Source organism: Ostrea edulis, chromosome 5 (genome assembly GCF_947568905.1).
Source record: "Ostrea edulis chromosome 5, xbOstEdul1.1, whole genome shotgun sequence".
In the NCBI taxonomy this organism is placed as follows: domain Eukaryota; kingdom Metazoa; phylum Mollusca; class Bivalvia; order Ostreida; family Ostreidae; genus Ostrea; species Ostrea edulis.
Window position 1 is genome coordinate 45,395,433 of NC_079168.1, and position 22,787 is coordinate 45,418,219.

Consider the following 22,787-nt stretch of genomic DNA (forward strand, 5'->3'; position numbering starts at 1 on the left):
CATACCGATTGTTGGGTCTTCTTGGCATCCTGTTTTTGATAATGGATAACTCTGTTTACCTGATCAAGACATTGGGCTCATAGCGGGTGTGATCGGTCGACAGGGGATGCTTACTTCTCCTAGGCACCTGATCCCACCTCTGGTATATCCAGGGGTCTGTGTTTGCCTAACTCTCTATTTAATTTTGTATTGCTTATAGGAGAGATTGATCACTGTTCGTTATCTTCACCTTTCATGTTCAATAACAGTCTCTTTTGGATCAAACTCTTTTTTTCCACTTTAAAGAAACTATACTCTGTGTGGTGGTTCAGGACAGAGTAAAAACTGATGAGAAGCACTATTTATGTTGTTAAAAACCTGTATGTTCTTTATACGTCCCCATTTGTCGTCAAATTAAGGTGCATGTATATTAATATCATCATGTCACAATTTTGCTTAAGGTGGGTCCTTAGTCCTGGATTTTTGGGGTTTAGGTAGCATTTTTTTGTTTGGAATCAATAGATTAACATTCAGAGTAATGAGAAAAGGCAAATTAGTTAAGGATTTCCAGATTTATTTTCATTTCAGACAATACTGAAGTAATGTACCCTATGTAGATTTTTATGAAATTCATTGGAAACAGTTATCTGTTGTTATTTTAAAATAAAAACAACAACAAAAATTTTAATTTGCTTTCATTTATCAGGAAACATGTCAAGAACTAAAACACATGTCATTTTCACTATGTTCATCAAGTTTTAGTATAATAAGTGCAAAATATTGAATTAGCCTTACTCTCCAAAATGTTAAAAAACAAACAAATATGGACACAATTTCCTTATAGCATGGTTTACATATCATTTTTTCTGGTTATATTAGTAAATGTACATCTGTTATAGTTATTTATGGAAAAAAAATCCATACCTTTCCTTAATAATTTCAAATCTATAGCTTCCAGAGTATGTATACCCCCATAAAAACCCTAAGTCTGGCACCATACAACTGAGCTATTCAGAACCACTCATGGATTAAAATTTTATGTAATTTCATGAAAAGACACAGATTATAATTCCTTATCACCTTGGTAAAATGTTTGTGAAAAATATAGGAAATCTATTGCATAATGGACTTGATAAATAATTTAATGAAAACAGAGTTATTGTCCTTGGATTCAATATTTTGAAACGCATAATTGACTTCAAATATAACTAAGACTTTTGAAATATTTTATGGCTAACAAGATTTTTTACAATGACTATTGAAAAAGACTCCAACAAAATTTATGTTCCAGTCATTAAATTATTGACTTTGCACAATCTTATGACGTCACAGGAGTGTGGAACTACGTTAATTTAATTGAAAATCGTTTTGGTTGACACATTTGGCTGTTTGAAAAATCATCTGGAAAGTTGATGAATTTTGACATTTTGCAAGAAAAATGTATAACATTCCCAACTTAGAAATCAGTTGTAGTTAGATAAATTTTCATTTTAGCTTCACCAGAAGAAAAGAGAAATAAATGAATGTTTTAGAATTCAATTCTGAAAATGGCTGTTCTTGTATACATGTAGTCATTTACTGTCGTGAAAAAAAAACCCATATTTTTATAAAAACACCTTTTTTTTTATAATTCCAGGAAAAATCACAAAAAATTCATATAAAATAATTTAGAGCTTGTATACACTCTTTTGATGTTGAAATCATATATAATACCATTAAATAAAATTTTGGTGTAATGAGCTACCTCAAAGTAGAAAAACAGAAAAGAAGTGGGTATGATCTAAACTATTTTTGGTTATATTGTACATCAACATCTAATAGAGGCCTGAGGGATTCCAGTATTTTTATAATATTCATTTTCTTGTTCAATGTTAAAGAAAATATGATACAATGCTACCATGTATTTTGTGAATTTTCAGGTCAAGTGATTCTAGACAAACACAAGTTAATCAAGACAGTTGTCAACAAGATGAAGTCAATAGAGACCGAGTTCAGAAACTTTCAGATGGAACTGCTTGCAGGAGAGAACAATTACACTACCACTGTGAAGGAACATGGATGTACATTCACCTTCGATTTTTCAAAAGTCTATTGGAATACCAAATTAAGTAATTTCAAAATATGTTATTTACATTTCTGCTATTTGTTTTTTCTATCCCAAACAGTGATTTTTGTACTTGGCACTTAAAAGACTCACTGTCAATGATATGTCAAAAAGATCATTATTCCAGCTCTTCTTACTTTTACATGTCGCAATTCACGTATTAGAAATGAGGAGATTTAGAATTTAATTAGATGATTTTAGACCACTTGATTGAACTTTAGAATACCCCCCGCAAATGAAGTTTGGGGGGTATATTGGAATCATCATGTCCATCTGTCTGTCCGTCTGTTTGTAAACATGATCTTATCTGTGTATGTTCTGAGAAACTAGGGCATGGATTTTTCTGAAAATTTGTACACTCATTATTCACCATGTGCACCTGGTATTTACAGGCTTTTCTCTACTTATGAATAGCAAGAAAAAGTGTTTTATTTATCCGACTGATTAAATTAATGTGGATGTCAAATCAGATTTTTAAAAGACGAGTAATTCATCGATCAAACAAAATTTTGAACTTTTTTACTGTTGGAACCAAAATAAAAAAAATTATAAATACTTTTGTCCATAAAATTTTTCCAGCGGGAATAATTCTAATGAGGCGGGCGGCAATTCCAAACAAACTATAATTTTATTTTGGCCTAAAGTTATATATTTCTTTAAAAGTGTCTCTTTCTCTGAAGAACATTTTAAAAACAAATTACTGTTTGCGATAACTCAGTGGTAGAGCGTTCGCTTCGCAACCAGGAAGTTGCGAGTCCGAGCCCTGCGCATGCCATGGCCGCATCAAACCTAAGACGTAAAAATAGGTTGTGATTGCTCTTTCCCCAATTGCTTGGCATTTAGAAGTGAGAATCACGGGTCTTTCGGATATGACCTTAAAAACGGAGGTCCTGTGTCACGGCAAGTATTGGCACGCTTAACAACACTCGCTGCTATGGCCCTGAGCACTAAGCATAGGTTTAAATTTGTGGTACTTCACCTACAGATGGTGACATCTCAATATGAGTGAAACAATATTAAAACAAGTGGCCCAAGGGCAACTTAGCTCACCTGAGTCACTTGGCTCATATTTAAAGATTTTCCCTATATATTTGGCAGGGCTCGAAATTAGCGAGAAATACTCACAAAATGCGAGTACATTTGAAAAAAACAATCAATCAATCAATCAATCAAAAAGAAATTAAAATGTTTGAATTAGACCTTTTACACCCATTTTTTTTTTTAAAGTAAAGTAACATTTATGTACCTTGCATTTTGATTTATAGTGAATGTATGAATATTTCCATTTTCTATATGTCCATTTTCTGTTGACATGGAGGTGGGGGATGGAGGGGAGGATGTTGATGTACCAAATTAAGAAAAATAATAATAAAAAAATTAAATTCTCTGAAAATCCCATTTATTGGTATAATGTTTATATTGAGGTTCACCAAAGATATTTTAATATTTGATAGATCCATTGATTTTTTTAATCAACATTTTCATTTTAAAAAATGATGTACTAGATGACCATTTGATTAGACAACTTCTGGTTTGATCTGAGGAAGTCTATTTTTATCCATTAAATAGTGTGCCCCGCGGGAGGTATTAGTCATGAAAGGACAGTTCTAGTTTCATTTATATCATGTTCTTGTTCTGTTGTTTTGGTTTTTTTTTTGGTTTTTTTTTTTTTATATTTTTAGAGTTCTCTTTTTCCATTTCCTTGATTAATTTAAAAAGAATTTTTTTAAAATTCTGTGCATATTTTCTGTTGTGTAGGCACAGAACATAATCGAGTGGTTTCACAGATGCAGGTGGATGATGTAGCGTTTGATGTGTTTGCTGGGGTTGGACCTTTTGCAGTACCCTGCGGAAAGATGGGAATCACTGTGTTTGCAAATGACTTGAACCCAGATTCGTATGAGAGTTTGAAATTGAATGTGGTTAGAAATAAAGCAAATAAGCTGGATAATGTGCAGTGTTACAACATGGATGGCAGAGACTTCATAAAACAGATTTTCTTCAAAGAAATGGAGAGGAGGTGGAGTGATCCACTGAACAAAGGGAATGTTCATGTCTTGATGAATTTACCTGCCTTAGCTGTAGAATTCCTGGACAGTTTTGTTGGACTTTTTATTCAGACTACCTCCAGACCATCAGATCTCAGCTGTATGCCTTTCATTCACTGTTATTATTTCAGTAAAAGTGATGACGTTGAAAAGGATACCAAAGAAGCAGTGGAAAGGGTTTTAGGTTGCACTTTGGGGGATGAGCTTGAGATCAGGCAAGTCCGTAATGTAGCTCCTGGAAAAGAAATGATGTGCATAAAATTCAGAATCCCAGAATCTGTGTTATTCGGAAATATCAAGGATACAGATGGTAAGATTGGCTAGAACTTTAAAAAAATTAATAGTCATAATCATTTTGAGGCAAGATACTAATCTTCTGTTGTAAATATTGACAAAATCAGCTGGTTCACAGAAAATTGGAAAAGTTAAGAAATCAACACTGAATTAATGTTTGAATTTCTTACTTTATTTCCCAGGAGATGGCCCAGCAGCAAAGAAAATATGTTATCACCACAACTATGAATAAACATTTTATTTTTATGATACTTTGTTGCTTCCCATGTTTAGTGAGAACTTCCTATATATTAGGGTATCTCAGATAATTTTGGCAGATTTTCTCAATAATATAATTTGAAATATTGGCAGAATTTTATCAAGACATTGAATGGAAATTTGGCACTTTTATTTTTGGTGGATTTTCTTCAGCCAACATTTTCATTGCACTGAATAAGGCTGAAAATAGAGACATCAACTTAATGAAAAAAGTAAAGATAATGAACAGTCAGGGATATTTTTAAGGGTCTGTAGGGGGTGAAATAAAGCCCCATTCCCAATGCTAAAATGCAGGTATTTTTCCAAATTCTTGCTTTAAATTTCCTAAACAAATTCTTGCTTTAAAGGCCCACAAATTACAATTTTTGCTTCAAAATTGTTAAGTAAACCTATCTATTTTTTTTTTGGCCTCTGCTCATTTAAATGAAGTAAGAATTGACCTAAATGTAAGTCAGAAGGAATCCAATTATTCCTTAATGTACTGGTTTCAGTTGGTTATCTCCCTACTCCTTTTATCCATGGAACTTTTTTCCCCAATTTCAACTTATTTGTCAGTAGCTTATCTTGGTTTGAAAATTGATCATACGTAGAATATGCTTTCATGCAATATCAGTTGGAAGACATAAATACCATATGGAGGTGATAATGGAATATTGCTACATAAATATATTAAAGAGCTGAAGTCATCCTGTTTGTCATAAGATTGACTTGTTAGTTTGGTGTCAATTTAAGTTTTTTGGGATATATTAAATTGACATGAATGAAAATGAATATTGTTGATTGATGAACGATTGTAGATGTATCTAATTGCGGAGTTAAAGGCCACAGCAAGATATTTTTTCTGATGTAGAAGTTTTTGAGTTAATTCCTCTTCATAAAGATTAACAAAAATTGGATAGTACATGAGTGCAATGGTGTCCATGGAAATTCCAAGAAACTTGAAAGACCTAACTAATCTCCAATGACTATATAGGTACATATTGTTCAGCATCATTTCAATATCGACTTCAGAGTACTTGTCAGGCGCTAGTTGCCTATATTCAAGTACGCAACTGCGTATACAGCATTTGCTAGAGAGAGATCTTTGTAGTTTAGATATTTGTGCCTCAAAAATGAATGCATTACATACTCCCGGTTTATAGTTTAATCAGCATGATAATGTCCATTCAATCAAATTTAAAGTCCTTTTTGAATTTCAAATCATTAACATCATGTCTGATATCACTTAATTAAATGCACATCATATACTCAGTGTGCACATGTAGTAGACAGATTAGGATATTTTTGTTATCGGTATACCAGTCGAAAACAACGAATATAATTCGTAAAACGAATATAAAGTCTTTCCAAGTACACACGGTGAGTTGGCATAATAAAACACTTTAGAAAAATAATTGAATTGGGAATTCTTTTGGGTTTGAAATCTGAAGGAAACCCTGTTTCTGTGCACAAAAATAGGTTATTTCATTGGTAAAACCCAGGAGTTTCCGGGGAGTCCTCCCCTGACCCCCGAGCTCTGGGGGTCTCAAGGCGGCCCCCAACCCCTTTGCCGTCCTTTGCGTAGACTTCATTTTCTTTCTGGCTACGTACCTGCTTGTACATGGTTTGTAACAGTAATTTTGGGGATGGGTGATCACAATATATGAATATTTCCAGTTTCTGTTTTTATTCAAGAAGCAGTTGTTTATGATGACAAGGGATGGTATTCAACTTATCGTGACGAGTGGTGGTGTAAAGTGTTGAAAAGTCGTACGTTTTGATGCTGATGTAGGAAAAGTTTTGATTTCAATTTTATTTTTGTTTGTAATTTTTGAGAATCCATATTTGATTTACACCTTAATTGTGGCACAATATATTGTGTGGCGTTTCTACTTCACAGTAGTTAATATTTTCGGGAGGAAGAAAGACAGGGTCTTCGTAGAACATCTAGTGGATCCTGCAATGTCACGGTGGCGAATCACTTGAAAGGTCAACATAAGGGAAAACTCGAACACCTTTAGTCACATAACTATGTAACGTGTAGCGGTCACCCAGCCAAGTGCTGATCACGCTCGCCGATCAAGAGAAAGACTCTACCACATCATTAGAAAAGCTAGCTCTCTAGTGAGGCAGTATAAGTTCCCTCTTATACTGCCCGCTACATTTTCCCCCGCTCGGGGAAGCTTCGTCCCGAAGCTTAGCGCGAGTCCTCTCTGAGTCTTTGGCACCTGCTCAGTAACGGCATCCACCGTTCCCGACGACAACCACCGTCGTCCCCGGACGAATCCACGTCAGTACCCAGAACTCCGAAGAGACTCGACCTGAAGCAGGCCTCCCGCCAAACACCAGAATCCCACCGCTGCCACCAATTTGTAACGTGTAGCGGTCATCTGGCCAAGTGCTGATCACGCTCGCCGTTGCTTAACATGCGTGATCAAGAGAGAGACTCTACCACATCACTAGAATTTATATCAACATTTGAATAATTGTATCGGGAAATCTATTCTAGAATGGTCGTTTTAGAAGCAGAGAACTCCGAAACAGGTTTTTTTTTCAGTCAAAAAACTTTCTGACCGCCAAAAAACTGCGTCAGTGTTCTCTGCTTCTATCACACGTAGAGCGCGGCGAAGGGAGGGTGTACATCTTTAATAAATTGAATAAAACGGGTTATAGATGCAGTGGCGTAGCTTCCATTGAGGCAACCGAGGCAGCTGCCTCGGTAAAAAAAAAAAAAGAACAACACCTTTTACGTTGTTAAAATGTCGATAGCTTCTGGGGGGCTGCGCCCCCCAGACCCCCTGCCTCGGTAATATTAGAACCCAAGCTACGCCTATGAGATGGATGGTTGTTAATTTGATTTATTTTTACAGCATCATTGATAATCAGTTTAGTTAAACAGTCTACACAAGGGTTCGAGTTTTCTGTTTAGTAGGACCGAGTTATGATGTGTTCAGCTGAACGTATAGGTCCAACTAAATATTAAACTCGAAACATGGAGAATTTAAATTTTATGATTACAAATGTATAGAATGTTTGCCTACATTGATTGTTGATGATAGTGCAAATAATAATCAAACTAGGAAATTCCCATCCATCTATAACCTGCTTCATTCAATTTATTAAAGCTGTATGGTCCGAATTACAATATTTTTTTCCATCTCATAAAAACGCTATTAAATCATCGCACATATGTAGTTATGAGGCTGTAAGACATATCATACGTTATTTCACCTGTTTTAACCCAAATTAATTGATTTTAAATCGATGTTTACAAATAACCGCGTCACTATGTCATTTCAAGTGACAGTCACGTGACCAGTTCAAGCTCTCCTTTCGCCGCTCTTTAATTTCTGCAATCTTCTATATATTAATTGACATACATATGGAGCGCCAAATTAACATAAACTAAAATAATTCAAGATATCTTCAATTATTTGAAGATATCATCAATTCATTTGATGCGCGCAACAATTGAATTAAAGATCTCTTCAAATAATTCGTGATATCTTCAATTCTGAATTATTGCGCGCATTAATTGAATTGATAATAGCATTAATGATATCAACAATTGAATTGATGCGCGCTACAATTCAATTGAAGAGAGCAATAATTGATATAATGCGCGCATTAAATCAATTGATGAGAGCAATAATTGAATTGATGCGCGCATTAATTCAGTTGATGAGAGCAATAATTGATTTAATGCTCACATTAATTTAATTATTGCTCTCTTCAATTGAATTAATGATATATTTATGTGCGCATTAATTCCTTATACAAAAGCATTGTAAATCATTTAAAGATATCTTCAATTGAATTAAAGAGATCATCAAATTATTTATACCGAGCTCTAAATAAATAAATAATTTGATGATCTCTTTAATTCAATTGAAGATATCTTTAATTATTTACAATGCTTTTGTATAAGGAATTAATGCGCACATCAATTCTTTTAAAGAGAGCAACAATTCAATTAAAGAGATCATTAATTCAATTGTGGATATGTTGAATTGAAGATATCTTTTATTATTTAGTTGCTCTCTCTAAAAGAATTATTGCTCTCTTCAAATGAATTAAAGATATCATTAATTCAATTGAAGAGAGCAATAATTAAATTAATGCGCGCATTAAATCAATTATTGCTCTCGTCAACTGATTTAATGCGTGCATCAATTCAATTATTGCTCTCATCAATTGATTTAATGCGCGCATTATATCAATTATTGCTCTCTTCAATTGAATTGTAGCGCGCATCAATTCAATTGTTGATATCATTAATTCATTTGAAGAGATCATTAATTCAATTAAAGCGCGCATCAATTCAGCAGAAGAATTAATGCTATCATCAATTCATTCAAGGCGCGCAATAATTCAGAATTGAAGATATCATTAATTATTTGAAGAGATCTTTAATTCAATTGTTGCGCGCATCAAATGAATTGATGATATCTTCAAATAATTGAAGATATCTTCAATTATTTGAGTTTATGTTAATTTTGGTGCTCCATATATGTCGAGCATCGCAATTTGCAAAGGTGCTGAATTTTTCTTTCGGTATTACAGAAATTAATTCTCCAATAAAATGAATAAAACAGTTTATATATATGGATCAACTTGTTTCTGTAAAACACTTAGGACCTCTGTATACTAATAACAACACGTGTTGTTATTAGTATACAGAGGTCGTAAGTGTTTTACAGAAACAAGTGCCTGTGATATGGATGAAAATGTAATAAATATGTATACTACTAATTTAGTCAAACAGTTTATCAAAAATCCAGGTAAGGGACCTCTATCAAGAGTTCTCTGTTTAGTAAGACTCCTATAAAGTTTGCAATTAGAAAGTTTGGATACAATTGTAGGAAATACCGAGTGTATATTCAAACTTGAATACTAATACATGAGACCGGACATTCTGTTATAGCCAAGAATGCTCTTTGTATTTACAGCATATATTCCTCTGTTGCAAATATTACTTTAAAGAACTGACGGTGTGATTCGGTATTTGCATCCATAGTCTAGAGAGTCTGTGGTAGGCAACCAGTGGCGGATTCAAAGGGGGCTCACCCCCCCCCCCCCTTAAATTTTCAAATTTAAGGTAAATCGTGGTATCTTGTTTAGAAACATGTACTAAACGATAAAAGAAGCAATAATTTCTTCCACTCCCAGTGAAATAAATGACAGAATCTTTTGATCTCTTGAATTTATTGGGAGAACTTAATTTTTTCTAAAAACCCTTAAAATTTGCGTCATTTTATTGATTTCACCTTATAAAAAGTAATAGAAAATAGTACAAATGACTAAATAGGAGACATATTTCAAGCTCTATAAAATCTGTAAAATCCAGGAGTTTCCGGGGGCTTTGTCTCAAGGTGGCCCCCAGACCCCCTGCCTCATAAAGTGGCGCCCCCCCCCCCCATAACCGCTATTTCTGGATCCGCCCCTGGCAACATCCATCCAAGTATGGACTTGGTTTGGTTTCTTCCAGGCTATAGCATCGTTTTTCAAAATGGGGAGGGAAAACAGTCAGAAATTAAATTTAATGGAGGAGGGGGAGGTGCAACCAGCTGGTCATTCAAACTTTGTATATGAAAACACGGAGAGTGTAGTCTTGCCCAAAAGGGGAGGGGCATGCCTCATGTCACCCACCCCTGTCGTTATTGCTACCCGCCTGTCTTCAGATAACCGACTTCAACTTTCAACAGAGTAAATGATGGAGACTATAGGCAAAAGTAGACCAAATGACATCGTGTTTGCCGTTGTGAAATTACACAATAATGTACGGAACCGTGTATACATGGAATATTGATTTAATCTCTCTCTCTCTCTCTCTCTCTCTCTCTCTCATGGAATGACACGTTGTGTGAATTGAACAGACACGTAACATCGTTTTAAATGGGGGCAGAGAAGTTTATTTCATATTTGTCCAAATTTCTTGATAATCGTGAAAGCAAATCTATGGAAATGTTCTTTTTCCCGAACTTTAAAATCCTAAATCGAGGGGGAGGAAGCGTTCGTCCTTCACTACATAGGTCCAATTCACATTCAAGCTTACATTCTTACCATTCAATTCTACTATATAAAAAGATACCGGGGGTGGGGGGGGGCTCCCTTACCAAAAAATAAGGCTTCTGGCGAAGTCCTGCGGCGAATCTGCTGCAAACTTAGCGGCAAGGTTACGGCAGATTGTTTGCAGCAACCTTACGGCGACTTTTTACCATGCAAATGAAGTTTGCGGTAAACTTGCCGCAAACTTGAGATTGCCATATATGGAATGGTTTATGGTGAACCTCTGGTGAAGTTTTGCGGTTAACCTTTGGTAAACTTCTGATAGCCATATACACTTTGCGGCGAATCTTTGGCAAACATTTTCAGAAAGCCTAATATAGTTTGTGGCAAACCTCTGGCAGCTTTCAAATATACATTCCTAAAACTCCCAATGGCCATAAATACATTAATTATGAACACATTAATTATGAACTTGCATCTAGCATTCATATCAGTTAATTAAAAGAGGAATGACTTGCATTTACATGATTTATGATAGAAAATCAGTTGATGACAATTTCATTTTTAAAATATCAATGGTTATTTTTAAAAGAATGTAATCACTGCTGCTTCTTCATATCTCATGCATGCTTGTAATTTAACCAACTGAAAGCAGTAAATTAATTACCATAAGGACTATCACCATGGTCTAGTAAACTGGTACACCACACCACTTTCTACCAGTATTACTTAGAATAAAATTACAGCTAGTCAGCTAGTGACTAAAAGGATAATACTTTTCAGTAGCCTGTAGGTTTCTTTCATGAAAAGTGTCTTTTACCTTGCCAAAAAAAACTACACACTAGACCAAGTTAAAGTATAATCTATGACTATATGCAACACCATCAATAACAAATAAATCAATTTATATTGATTTAATATGCATAAAAAACACTTCAAATTTAGAGAATTAGCCATAGATTTATACTGTTCCCAATAATATAAGTTTTTTAATTATAAATAAAAAAAAACCAATTACCCACAAGTCACAGTCATTTCCAATAAACTGAATTTTCAATATGCATTTATGATTTTACTTACATCTGGATGAAAAAGCAATGTGTCTATCATGGTTTTCATTTGAAATCACAGCACTTATTCCCACTCAATCCAATTTTTGCAAATTCAGATCAAATAATCAATGTCATCCACGAAAAAAATTACACAATGTTGACTTTTGAATTAAATGAAATAATGCACTTGACGTCTACTTAGATAGTCTATTTTCTTTAACAGCACAGTACATGGTTCCAGTCTTTGTGTTTATGGCTTTCACAATCATGAATGTCTATGTTGTCCATCCCCAATGTTGTAATGGCAAATGCTGTAAGAAAAAGAATTACAAAGATAAATCAAATTTGAATAAACATAATTCAAATTACAAGAATAGTGTTAATTTCTTAAAATATCTTTCATTCTGATTATACCTTTCAAAGCATGACCAAGAGGTGTCTGCAACAAAATCATAATCATTGCAAGTTTTTTCTGCAACTCTTGGTTCATACAAGACATTCATAACTTATTTTAAACAGTGGGGTTTTGTCTTCCCTGTTGTCGTAAAGTATGCTACCAGAGGGCATAGTGCATTAGAGAGCACAATAGGAAGGATAACTCTGGGTAGAACATCAAGATATTGAGTGAAACGCGATGAGTACTGTAAATTAAAGTTATTGTCAACATTAATGTTATTATAGAAATTTCAAATTCAGTTGGATATACTTTGGTTTTATTGTTAAATGTGTTGTTTAAATACGACCAGATGGGCTACCATGATTCAAAATAAACTAGACCGGACCAAGCTTTTACTAGTCTGAGTGTGCCCGATGTGCTAACCAAATTAATTACCACACGTGTATACCAATTAAATTATTATTGTCAATATTTTAATTAACTTGCATAACAGCATAAATGCCATTTTATTGATTAAATTATAAATCATATTTGTGAATATTATAATACAAATAGGCCTAGATATTTATTGGCACAAACACAATTATTATAATCATCATAATCTACATACCACTTTCAAATTCAATATCTCCATATGATACATGACACCATCTGTCTAAGGTGCTTGGACTTTCTCCTCCCTCGTTTCCCCTGTCTCCTCTAATTGATTTGATTTTACTAGGCCTATACCAGGGGGGCTGAGTTCTTTGTCTGCGAGAATCGTATCACATACCACCCTTAGAAAACAAAACCATTTCAATAGTTTTGAACTTTTCAGACGTATACACACAGATATATACAGAATAAAAATACATAGGCCTATGGTTTTGCATAAAGCAGAGTACGTCGTATCATGTAAAGTGAATGTCCAATAACACGATGGTTATGTCAAATTTAAAATGTATTTTTACACTAACAAATGCAACCAATGCATGTTCTTATCTATGATGAACTTACTGTTTTCGTCGGCAAATCTCCCTGGGAGTAACTCTTCTTCTCGACATGCTGGCCTTCTCTTGAAATTTTCTCTACTTCGAATTGATAGCGCGCGTCAATTTGAATAGTCTTGATCATCAAGATGTATCGACTCGTTCGTACGCACATCTGATAAAAACAAGCGTCTGGGTGACCGAGACGGAAGAAATCGAAAGTTTTCAGGTACTATTTTAAACAAAACGAAATTAGTTTAGCATGCTGATACGCATTTTCTTTAAACAATTTTTTTATTTTACAAAAGGATTTTGTTATTTTAAATAAATAGTTTTATAAACTGGTGTTATTATCAATCTAACTTAAGTATTCAAAGTATTCGGTTTACAACTTTTATAATTCTTCGCCCCGTGTTTACTTTCGGTTTCATTTTGGAAACGTGAGACAGTTGCTTGCAAGTTCAGCTAGTAGTTGGTGACTGCGAGGCATTCAAGTACATATTTTATAAACATTTAAAATGGACGGTTCTTTGCGAGGTAAGTAGATGTTTCTTGTATTCTGTAATGTTATAATATATTTGCTTATACTGATATAAGGTAGAAACTGATAATACGGGTGACGATATGAATTAATGACACAGGGTTAGCTGATATAAACAGTCTGACTAAATATATTTATATATAATTAAATAATATATATATTGATTTCGTATATTTAATCATTTTTGTAGACGATGGCAATAGTGACAAGCATTTAGAAAAAAGAGTAGACAAACTTGGAGAGCTAGGCCTAGATCGTACTCTGAAAAGAAAAATCCACCAAAGAAAGCAAAGTGTCCAGCTGTCAGCTGATGTACAAGAATTTTGAGAAGCCCAGTCACAAGTTACATCAGATGATGGCGATTCAATAAATTATTATATTGAAGAACGAAGTATGGAAGAACCTGCGAATGTTGAAGCGGTACAACGATTAATCGAAGAGGCATTATCTTTTACAGTGAAGATGATGACAGTGATTTAATTTCCAATGAGAAATGGCATGATCTAATGGACTTTCCAGAAATGATAGCTGATGATTGAATTTTTGTATTGTAAATAAAATTGTATAAAATTTAACCTGCATGCATGTTTAGTGTTATTTTAGCTTATAGCCACTGCAGTCTGTTACAGAACCATTAATGCTTTAAGTATAATATCAATTTTAGAAAACAAATGTGCATTAACAAAAAGAATAATTCCTTTGTAAGATTTTAAAACTTGCTATGGATTAATCTTGAATTCAGTTAATACAAATTGACAGATCACCTACATTACAAGGCAGTATATAATAAAATCTAAGATCTTTGGTATACTTGCAGCGAACTGTAATTTCATTTGCCACAAGTTCACCGCTACCAGGGAGTATTTGGATCTCTTGTGATATACAAATATGGTAAAGAAAGATTTCTGGTATACTTCCAACGAACTTCATGTTTGTTCGCCACAAGTTCACTGCTACCGGCGAATGGTTGCGAACTAGTGTTTAAGCTTTTGGTGAACAAAATAGTTAACCGCTAGTTTACTGTAAGTTTGCCGCAAGGTTGCCGCATACTGTATAGTTTGGTAAGGGCTAGTGTCAGTTTTTCTTGCTGTGCTTTGTAAAAGTAACGGAAAATGAAGTTTGTGAAAGACTCTTGCTCCCTCCCAAGTTCTGTGTACCTGTTAAACCTGTAGTTCTATGTACCTGTTAAACCTGTAGTTCTGTGTACCTGTTAAACCTGTAGTTCTGTGTACCTGTTAAATCTGTAGTTCTGTGTACCTGTTAAACCTGTAGTTCTATGTACCTGTTAAATCTGTAGTTATATGTGTCTGTTAAACCTGTAGTTCTATGTACCTGTTAAATCTGTAGTTCTGTGTACCTGTTAAACCTGTAGTTCTGTGTACCTGTTAAATCTGTAGTTCTGTGTACCTGTTAAACCTGTAGTTCTGTGTACCTGTTAAATCTGTAGTTATATGTGTCTGTTAAACCTGTAGTTCTATGTGCCTGTTAAATCTGTAGTTATATGTGTCTGTTAAATCTGTAGTTCTATGTACCTGTTAAATCTGTAGTTATATGTGTCTGTTAAACCTGTAGTTCTATGTGCCTGTTAAATCTGTAGTTATATGTGTCTGTTAAACCTGTAGTTCTGTGTACCTGTTAAATCTGTAGTTATATGTGTCTGTTAAATCTGTAGTTCTATGTGCCTGTTAAACCTGTAGTTATATGTGTCTGTTAAACCTGTAGTTCTGTGTACCTGTTAAATCTGTAGTTCTATGTACCTGTTGAATCTGTAGTTCTGTGTACCTGTTAAATCTGTAGTTCTGTGTACCTGTTAAATCTGTAGTTCTATGTACCTGTTAAATCTGTAGTTATATGTGTCTGTTAAACCTGTAGTTCTGTGTACCTGTTAAACCTGTAGTTCTGTGTACCTGTTAAATCTGTAGTTATATGTGTCTGTTAAACCTGTAGTTCTATGTGTCTGTTAAATCTGTAGTTCTATGTACCTGTTGAATCTGTAGTTCTGTGTACCTGTTAAATCTGTAGTTATATGTGCCTGTTAAATCTGTAGTTATATGTACCTGTTGAACCTGTGGTTCTATGTACCTGTTGAATCTGTAGTTATATGTGTCTGTTAAACCTGTAGTTCTGTGTACCTGTTAAATCTGTAGTTCTGTGTACCTGTTAAACCTGTAGTTCTGTGTACCTGTTAAATCTGTAGTTATATGTGTCTGTTAAACCTGTAGTTCTATGTACCTGTTAAATCTGTAGTTATATGTGTCTGTTAAACCTGTAGTTCTGTGTACCTGTTAAATCTGTAGTTATATGTGTCTGTTAAACCTGTAGTTCTATGTACCTGTTAAACCTGTAGTTATATGTGTCTGTTAAACCTGTAGTTCTGTGTACCTGTTAAATCTGTAGTTCTATGTACCTGTTGAATCTGTAGTTCTGTGTACCTGTTAAATCTGTAGTTCTGTGTACCTGTTAAATCTGTAGTTCTATGTACCTGTTAAATCTGTAGTTATATGTGTCTGTTAAACCTGTAGTTCTGTGTACCTGTTAAACCTGTAGTTCTGTGTACCTGTTAAATCTGTAGTTATATGTGTCTGTTAAACCTGTAGTTCTATGTGTCTGTTAAATCTGTAGTTCTATGTACCTGTTGAATCTGTAGTTCTGTGTACCTGTTAAATCTGTAGTTATATGTGCCTGTTAAATCTGTAGTTATATGTACCTGTTGAACCTGTGGTTCTATGTACCTGTTGAATCTGTAGTTATATGTGTCTGTTAAACCTGTAGTTCTGTGTACCTGTTAAATCTGTAGTTCTGTGTACCTGTTAAACCTGTAGTTCTGTGTACCTGTTAAATCTGTAGTTATATGTGTCTGTTAAACCTGTAGTTCTATGTGCCTGTTAAATCTGTAGTTCTGTGTGTCTGTTAAACCTGTAGTTCTATGTGCCTGTTAAATCTGTAGTTATATGTGTCTGTTAAATCTGTAGTTCTGTGTACCTGTTAAATCTGTAGTTCTATGTACCTGTTAAACCTGTAGTTCTGTGTACTTGTTAAACCTGTAGTTCTATGTACCTGTTAAATCTGTAGTTATATGTGTCTGTTAAACCTGTAGTTCTGTGTACCTGTTAAATCTGTAGTTCTGTGTACCTGTTAAATCTGTAGTTATATGTGTCTGTTAAACCTGTAGTTCTGTGTACCTGTTAAATCTGTAGTTCTGTGTACCTGTTAAACCTGTAGTTATATGTGTCTGTTAAACCTGTAGTTCTGTGTACCTGTTAAATCTGTAGTTCTATGTACCTGTTAAACCTGTAGTTCTGTGTACCTGTTAAACCTGTAGTTCTATGTACCTGTTAAATCTGTAGTTATATGTGTCTGTTAAACCTGTAGTTCTGTGTACCTGTTAAATCTGTAGTTATATGTGTCTGTTAAACCTGTAGTTCTGTGTACCTGTTAAATCTGTAGTTCTATGTACCTGTTAAATCTGTAGTTATATGTGTCTGTTAAACCTGTAGTTCTATGTGCCTGTTAAATCTGTAGTTATATGTGTCTGTTAAACCTGTAGTTCTGTGTACCTGTTAAATCTGTAGTTCTGTGTACCTGTTAAACCTGTAGTTCTATGTACCTGTTAAACCTGTACCGGTAGTTCTGTGTACCTGTTAAATCTGTAGTTCTGTGTACCTGTTAAATCTGTAGTTATATGTGTCTGTTAAACCTGTAGTTCTATGTGCCTGTTAAATCTGTAGTTATATGTGTCTGTTAAATCTGTAGTTCTATGTACCTGTTAAATCTGTAGTTATATGTGTCTGTTAAATCTGTAGTTCTATGTGCCTGTTAAATCTGTAGTTATATGTGTCTGTTAAACCTGTAGTTCTGTGTACCTGTTAAATCTGTAGTTCTATGTACCTGTTAAACCTGTAGTTCTATGTACCTGTTAAACCTGTACCGGTAGTTCTGTGTACCTGTTAAATCTGTAGTTCTGTGTACCTGTTAAATCTGTAGTTATATGTGTCTGTTAAACCTGTAGTTCTATGTGCCTGTTAAATCTGTAGTTATATGTGTCTGTTAAACCTGTAGTTCTATGTACCTGTTAAATCTGTAGTTCTGTGTACCTGTTAAATCTGTAGTTCTGTGTACCTGTTAAATCTGTACCGGTAGTTCTGTGTACCTGTTAAATCTGTAGTTCTATGTACCTGTTGAATCTGTACCGGTAGTTCTGTGTACCTGTTAAATCTGTAGTTCTATGTACCTGTTAAATCTGTAGTTCTATGTACCTGTTGAACCTGTGGTTCTATGTACCTGTTGAACCTGTAGTTCTATGTACCTGTTAAACCTGTAGTTATATGTGCCTGTTAAACCTGTAGTTATATGTGCCTGTTAAACCTGTAGTTCTGTGTACCTGTTAAATATATAGGGGTTATGCAAGTTGAAAATTCAAAGATGGACCAATATCCCCCCCCCCCCCCCCCTTGACCACAGGTCTACCATTGAAGACCAGGACTCCATCAGATTCCCTTGCATTAAGTCGTATTTTTTATTTTTTATAAAGTGTATTTTTGTCCATCATTTACTTTTGCCAGTGGGCAGGGAACTGTGGCCTTAGTCCAGACACACGGTCCAGTGAATACGTATAATTCTATATTGCCCAGCCAGTTCGACACGGTCAGGGTTCAGGAGGTCGGGCGTTAATACCTGTACTGTCTGGCAATGTATGATGAACAATTTAATTTTACATGGAAATAGAATGTCGCCTTAGAAAAATCGCCTTTTCCTGTTACAATGGTACGGCCCTTGTGCATCTGTAGAAAACAAGGTGACCTATTATTTGTTTTGTGTTATTTTAATCTCGCATTTACCTGTTTTATATTCTGACATATTACAATAATTTAGGTTGTCAGATTGCCTCGGTTTGGGTTTGAACATACGTAGCCTGAGGACAAAACTTTCAAACGACCTTCAGTTGTATTCATTGCGCTGTCTTTGGTGAAAGTTTTGTACATTCTTTTCAGAAATGGAGGGATCTCTAGCGGTAGCTCTGTTAGTGGCAATGTGCTTCGCCACAGGTAAGCATTGTTCTGTAAGCATTGTTCTGTTGTCTTGTTTTTGTGGACTTTTTTTTTTCTTCCACAAGATGACTTCATAACAGCATCTTGTCGGATTTCTAAAACAAAAACCATTTGGGAATAAATTATTTCGTGTTTTATCGTATTTTATCATCGTGTAAAGTTGAGATATGATTTGAAAATGTATATATCGCGTAAAGACGTTTTCTTTGACCCCAGATCAAAACCTAGAATACTTCGAAATGTGAAGTCTCTTTGATGGGTAAATTCAAAGTCAAAGCGAGCTCTTTCGAATAATGAGCTAAAACATACAAATTAAACTCAGGATTTTCAATAAATCTTAAATGATCAGATTTTAAGTTTATATTTCATAATAGTTACACCTTGTGTGGCCAAGATATTTATGGTGTAAAATAATACGAATTTTTCGTAAACGTGTTAATTACTAAGGTCAACCTATTGAAGCTTTGCAGACCGTCGGGCTCAGAAACGCTATCAGTCTCAACCATCTACTATAGTGTACACCATTTCTGTATAGTAAAATTCAATATATATGCATGGGTTAGAGAAAACAGATACCCAAAATAGCACTGAGCACAGTCTATGTCGCTGATAGTTTCGTCATTCGCAGTCTTTTACATAATCCGAGATTCCTCGGGGGTAAGAGTCAGAGGAATCTCGGATTATCTTTTACACTGTTCTTTAACTCGGAAGATATATTTTCTTGATAATCAAAATCTATAATGTGTGTAGACGATGCTGTCAAGGTAGAAACACCACTATATAGAGCCCCAGGGCTGCCTTTGTAAAAGAGATGTCATTTGACCTGTTAGATAGAATTTATTAGACAATACTTAGCCTGGGGTCATTGTTCATAAAATTATTCGTCTGTTTGATTGTCTTAGAGAGAGAGAAGAGAGAGAGAGAGAGAGAGAGAGTCATACTTGGAGTGAGAAATTGAAATTTGGAACAATGGCGAGGGACTTCGTTGAGGTATTGCACTGCACTTCAAAATTGCTGTGGATACATAAACTATTGAAAATAAAAGGTGGTACAATGGCGAGAATACGATTGTGAATTAGTTGCTTTTATTTATCATTAGATACATCTTTACAAATGTAAATCGTTTCGTTTTATTCTTACAGTTATTCATTTTAATTGTTCATACTCTCCAAACCTGGAACACACAGTCGTCCCTTGTGACCTCTGCAGGGTTGTGCGTTATTTTGATCGGCGGTTTAAATTAATTCCACCGCGCAGTTAGTTTATATGCAACATATTTTAATTAAGCACTCAGTCTAGCTATTTTGTTTTAACGAAAGCTGATCAATAACAAAGAAAATTATTTTTTTCTCTTAATATTGATGAGGTATATATATATGATGTTTAATTGACATATATATTGTAAAATTGTACACATCGTATGTAGTGGCGGGTCTGACATTGGGTTAACATAGACCTAGACTTGGCTGCAATAATGTAACATCAGACACAATTTCTTAATTATATCAAATCACAATATATGTATATATAGCAACACAATACAAAATCAGTAAGTTTAACATTTTAGATATCTAATTACAACCGCACTTTCTAAAGAAAGTACTAATTGTTATCCCGGTCCGTCCGTCTGCTCCACTACCTTCTCCTCAAACTCCTCTTATATCTTAAGCAGTTAAGCAGTAGTCCATTAGGGTAGTTTTAATTTGATTGGTGGTATCCTGTAGGTGTGCAGTAAGGTTTCTGGATTTTCATTTCAATTCTGGGGATCATTTGGGCGTTGAAAAACAAACCCTTTTCTACAAGAATATGGTTCCAATAAATACCCCCATATTTCATGCAGTAGCCAATTCTATTGGAATATGACTGAAGGTGTCCTAAAGATTTCGGAGGCTCAATTTACATCCTAGGGACCAATTAGGGGCCGAACAACGACACTTTCTATAACAAGAAGAGACCATGCTTTCTACAACAAGAGGAGACCCACACGGGCCTGAATGGTCACCCGTGTGTGATGCAAACGTGCGAATGCTAAACGTGATAAACCAACCATACATCTATAAAGCAAAATAGAACGTCTACAGTTGGTTTAGAAAACACACTATTAAGGCTTAGTTATCCGAAAGAGTTTTTTAAGATAAGTACATCGATCAATTAAAGAAGGGGGTGAAGGAAGACCCCGGGGCACTTGCACAACTTAGTCTTCAATGCATCGTGATATATATGCAGTAAGGAGATACCGGTATATGATACATATTCAACATGTTTGACCATTTATAACATGTGTTTGGGGTTGGGGATGATCCTAGGGGCACTTGCACAACAAAATACTATATGCATTTTGATATGTGTATGGTGTGGGCCAACTGGGGTGGGGATCTCATCCGTTTCAAAGATATTATGACCAATCAGAGAACATGTACACATTTTCAAAACTCGATTTAAACAGAATTCATGCTTCATTAATTTTTTTAATATCAGACTGGTAATGAAATCATTATATTAGAGGCCCGTGGGCCACGTGCTCACCTGAGCTGAGCATTTCATGTTCAAGTTGATACATATGTATGTTGTTGCTTCTTCGCTAGTTACCCAGGTACAAAGAGAGTACATTTAGAAGCAAGCACTTGTGTACGGGTAACTTACTGTCTTTAATATGTTTGTTTCTATTTCCCCCCGTATTTTTGTTGGATTTTTAAAAAATATTTTTCGTTGTTGCTGCAATTTTTGTTGCGTTGTTTATTCATTTCTTATTTTGTTTGTTTGTTTGTTGAAAATTGTTTTGTTTTTTTATCATTATTTATTTATTTTTTGTTTCACGAAAAATGATTACACATTTTTCTATAACTAAGATGAGCTTATTGGGCTTTCATGAAAATTATTTTAAAATACTAGACATGTGAACAGTATTTTCTCGTCCAGTAGCCGATCCATTCGTTATACCTAAATTGACAATAATTCTACCCACCACTTTATAATTTCAGGTAACGCCTTAAGTTGTATAGAATGTAATTCAGTCAATGATAAGGAATGTGGCGACCCATTCACAGCCAATCAAGAGAAATACCTAGTCAGCTGCGAGCCTAACGAAAAATACTGTGGCAAAACCGTTAGCACCGAAAATACTAGAATGCGTGAGTATTTCATTTTACATTTTTTTCTTTGTATGCATATAGAATGAATTTGATTTAAACAGTTGACTTCTATGGAGATCCTAGCAGCAGAACTGTGGTTCTTTGGGGGAGACCCCCCCCCCCTTCCCTGAGAGCTGCAGTTTTGCTATTATGGTGTTTAACATGGATGTACTTGTGAGTTTGTCGTCGTCACATCGATAGCAGTGTTTTACTGCATTTCCCCCCATTACTCTACACTAGTTGCATTTTTAGTGTTCTAAAAATGATCAAGACGTGACGAAATTGGCAAAAGTCCACTAGTCAAGCATTCCAGATATACTCCCAACCTTCTCTGCGTCCGGGAGGTTAGTTATCATATGTACTAATGATCCTAATATCTATGTTTTACAGCTCCACTTGTAAAAAGAAGTTGCGTTGAAGACCGCAGCAATGTGAACTACACGTGGGACGGTGAAGGTTGTAAAGAAATGAACCAACTGACGACCTGTTACTGCGATTCCAGCCGATGTAATTCTAGCGACAGGGGTACACTATGTCTCCTATTATTGGGCCTGTCCAGTATGTTTGTGTACTTCATCAGGAAAAACTATTAATCACATGCTAACTCATTAAACAATCCGTAATGTTCATTTATATGCAATTCTGCGAGACCTCCATACCGTCCAGATTCCGAGTTTAGACATAATTTTGTATTTTACAGGAATGTTTTACATTTACATCAGTCATGATTGCTATCAGACAATGTTAAATGTTTTTATCAATCATCGCTGACAAGCATTGAAAAATGTTCAAATTGATTAATTTTAGAATAATGGAATCTGAAACTATAGTATATGTTGTTCAACAAGATGACCATCAGGACCTGAAATAACATTGATGAATGCCCAAATAAAAAGAGAATTCTTATTTGTGTTGTCTAATTCTTCTCATTTTCATAGTGGTTTCCGTTTCTCTGATTTTACATGTGCATCATTTGTAA

General features: G+C 34.8%; 2 protein-coding genes and 3 long non-coding RNA genes across 5 annotated transcripts in view; 3 read left to right on the top strand and 2 right to left on the bottom strand.

The window, feature by feature from the left end:
- The window catches only part of LOC125652033 (tRNA (guanine(37)-N1)-methyltransferase-like), a 9,640-nt gene extending 4,966 nt beyond the window's left edge, over nt 1–4,674 (top strand). Inside the window, exons 2-4 of the mRNA XM_048880920.2 lie at nt 1,899–2,087; nt 3,842–4,441; nt 4,608–4,674. Coding sequence (XP_048736877.2) covers nt 1,899–2,087; nt 3,842–4,441; nt 4,608–4,657 — 839 coding nt within the window. The 3' untranslated portion in view covers nt 4,658–4,674. The remainder of the gene's footprint in view (nt 1–1,898; nt 2,088–3,841; nt 4,442–4,607) is intronic.
- Nucleotides 4,233–19,332, bottom strand: LOC130054544 (uncharacterized). Its single transcript, XR_008802823.1, has 3 exons — nt 19,254–19,332; nt 18,468–18,772; nt 4,233–4,366 (listed from the first exon to the last, which is right to left on the bottom strand). It is a non-coding gene; the product is annotated as an uncharacterized LOC130054544 (long non-coding RNA).
- Nucleotides 11,571–13,290, bottom strand: LOC130054543 (uncharacterized). The gene is made up of 2 exons (XR_008802822.1): nt 12,731–13,290; nt 11,571–12,034 (listed from the first exon to the last, which is right to left on the bottom strand). It is a non-coding gene; the product is annotated as an uncharacterized LOC130054543 (long non-coding RNA).
- LOC130054542 (uncharacterized) lies at nt 13,397–14,210 on the top strand. Its single transcript, XR_008802821.1, has 2 exons — nt 13,397–13,625; nt 13,820–14,210. It is a non-coding gene; the product is annotated as an uncharacterized LOC130054542 (long non-coding RNA).
- LOC125652039 (uncharacterized) lies at nt 18,538–22,714 on the top strand. The gene is made up of 3 exons (XM_048880933.2): nt 18,538–18,674; nt 21,659–21,808; nt 22,199–22,714. The coding sequence occupies exons 1-3, from the start codon at nt 18,623–18,625 to the stop codon at nt 22,399–22,401; spliced, it is 405 nt and encodes a 134-aa protein (XP_048736890.1). The 5' UTR covers nt 18,538–18,622; the 3' UTR covers nt 22,402–22,714.
- The last annotated feature ends 73 nt before the right edge of the window (nt 22,715–22,787 follow it).